This window comes from Gastrolobium bilobum, unplaced genomic scaffold, assembly GCF_033153095.1.
Source record: "Gastrolobium bilobum isolate Gb01-03AN ecotype WA unplaced genomic scaffold, APGP_CSIRO_Gbil_v1 utg87370, whole genome shotgun sequence".
Lineage (NCBI taxonomy): Eukaryota > Viridiplantae > Streptophyta > Magnoliopsida > Fabales > Fabaceae > Gastrolobium > Gastrolobium bilobum.
The window spans coordinates 12,208-15,112 of NW_026898690.1; the positions used below are offsets into that span (position 1 = coordinate 12,208).

Sequence of the window (2,905 nt, forward strand, 5' to 3'; positions counted from 1 at the left end):
TGCTAATCCCGGAAGATTTTTCACAACCAATATTATCTAATTCGAAATGCATGTTCTATAACCTATTACACGAAACCAACGAGTTTGAAAAGTAATATGTAAGAATCTAATCTATTTCAATGTATATAATAGTAAAGGGGGAATGTGAAACAAGAAGATAAATTAAGGTCGAAGCATTTTGTCTCACCAAAGGGCGTATATTGTTCCAAGAATCTAAATATTCACACTCCATGGAAACCACTTTCACATCCTTCTCCTCTAAGAGTTTCGCTATCCAAGAATTTTGCAACTTTCTAAGCTACTAATGTGGTTATCCAAAACTGATTTGATTATATTTGCTGCATCATCATGGTAGCTCGCAAAGTTGGAACCGAAAAATGAAGAGGTTTTTGAACTTTGGGGTTCATCATAAGCTTGTGATGGAAATTGAGGTTAGGTGTGCTCTTCCACAACGGCTTCATTAACGGGAAGAAATGAAATTATCAAAGCTAAAATAGCATCAGGAAGTTTTGATATCCAATCCCCTCCATTGTTAGTATCAATGTTCGCATCTTCTATACTTCTTCCATTTTGTTTCTCTCCTCTCGTATACGTGTTAGGAAGTGATTCACGAATTGTAATAAGAAAACTTAAAAGGGTAAGGGTAATGTAAAGAACCTTAACATACACCACTCCAAAAGTTAACTCATGTAGCATCACACAAATAGCTCATGTAGCTTTGTCCTTATGTCCGTTGTCAAATTAAACGGATGTTCATCACATTTTTCGTAAAGCATAGCCCCGGCTTTTCTGTTTCTCTATCTTACCCTCTCTCTCTCTCTCTCTCTCTCTCTCTCTTGTCATGCATTACTCTGAATCATACAGCATCACTCACGCAGTTACATTTTGTCCTTTTTTGATTGTTTAGAGTTAAAATAATTATGATAAATAGCCCTCTTTTCCATTCTCATTTCACTCTTTCATTTCCTCTCTCACACAAGTTCCTTTCCCAACATGTCTACTCCACAGGTGAAGAGCACTGTCCACATCATTCGCAACAAGCACGTCATACCAGCGGAATTTAAGCATCCATTCCCGAAGATGTTGAGGATAACTTTCACTGACAACGATGCTACCGACTCCTCCAGCGACGAAGAACAACCATTCAACTCATCAATGCGCCGCCAACGACAAAAGAAGTATGTGGGGGAGATTATTTTTGAGAGGCGCAAAGCCAAAAAGATAAACTCCTCCGGTAAGAAATACCGGGGAGTGAGGCAGAGACCATGGGGAAAATGGGCTGCAGAGATAAGAGACCCATCGCGACGCAAACGATTGTGGTTGGGAACATATGACACAGCTGATGAAGCAGCCAAGGCCTACAACAAAGCCGCCATTAAGCTGCGCGGACCTGATGCACTCATCAATATCATTGAGACACCAACCGCGGAGGTGCAGAGCTCGCCGGAGAAAACAAACCTGCCGGAGGTGGAAACTTCCATGGCTACAAAGGCCGGTTAAACACACCGCCTAGCAAATTTGTTGTCATGTTATTTAGTCATGTGTCGTGTACGTAGTAGAACGTTTGAGCTTTGCATCAACTATGTAAGATGTTTTTAAAATTGAAGACTTTAATTTTGCAGTTATTTCACAAATCTAGACTTGTAAAAAGTCGTTTATCAAATCAGTGGCGAAGCTAGATGTTTCCAGAACTTTAAGTCGCATAAAGAGGGTAGGAGAAAACCTAAAGATTGGAATATATATATTTAAAAAGGGCTTTATTAATCTCATGTGACATAAGAGAACTCTTATATCATAGAGATAGTTATGAGTGAGACTCACTCACTTAAAGAAAAAGAAAAAAAGAAAAAAAAGCAACACGGAAGTCCATGAATGTGTAGGAGAGAAAAATACTCTCCTACAACATAAGATAATATTTTCCCATTTAAAAATAATGAAATATGTTTCTAGTGTAGCGAAGCTTTAGGGGATACTACCTCGACTCCATCAAACAGATAATTAAATAATTAGGGTCAGTATATTAAAAATTAAAAAAAATCTTATATAATATACATAAATGGATGGCCTCACTTTTTTTCTTTTTTACTCTCTGTGTAGCATTTATTTTTGCACTGTTATATGAGATAAAATTATTTAATTCATCACGAGGGACATATTAGGAAAAAGAAAATTCTTAACTTAAATTTACAATATATTTTGTAATCTACTTTGTATCCCCGTGCGGGCGTATCCTAACGCATGCTGTCACACAGAATAGTGAAAGAAGAAAGTGTAATTTCCCCCAGCTAATCTCGAACTTGAATTGCTAATACTCCTGCAAGAGGGTAAATTTATTTTTACTTCTTCACTACAAAATAGTCCGTCATAATTATGTTAATATATTAATTTTAAAACATCTAGAAAATTGACCATGGCAGGATCATGGTTAAAAATTATTTTTTTTATTCTTTCATACATATTTCTTTACTAATGATCTCGTATTAATTGGTTGATCTAACAAATCAGTTAAACGTAGACGTGATGGGCTATGAAGCACTGACACTTCAAAAATACTGACGTGTCGTATCCGACATTTCCCAACACTCACCGACACTTTCTAACACTCCAATACTCGTTGCAAAGACTCAAAAAAAGCTCAAAGGTTACGTTGCGTTACATTTTGAGTTCCAACTATTATATTCATATTACAATTATGATTTTATTGAGTTTAATATAAATATTTGGGATATCTTATGTTTCTTTGCAAAATTGATGGGTATTATAAGTTTAACTTTATTTTTTTTAAATTTTTGAATACTAAATATAATATATACTACATAAATTAAAAATATTATATAATATTAAAACTTGTCCTAACGTGTCAAAATTTAATATTTTTAGAATTAACGTGTCGGAGTGTCGTATC

The 2,905-nt window shown here is 35.4% G+C and overlaps 1 protein-coding gene across 1 annotated transcript; it reads left to right on the forward strand.

Moving 5' to 3' along the window:
• Positions 1 to 993: 993 nt before the first annotated feature.
• LOC133318415 (ethylene-responsive transcription factor CRF1-like) lies at positions 994 to 1,500 on the forward strand. The gene has a single exon (XM_061520403.1). It carries the CDS (start codon positions 994 to 996, stop codon positions 1,498 to 1,500), a length of 507 nt encoding a protein of 168 aa, XP_061376387.1.
• Positions 1,501 to 2,905: the final 1,405 nt, after the last annotated feature.

What these genes read in the sequence shown, in the direction of transcription:
- LOC133318415 (XM_061520403.1), top strand. Translation starts at nt 994, where the DNA reads ATGTCTACTCCACAGGTGAAGAGCACTGTCCACATCATTCGCAACAAG.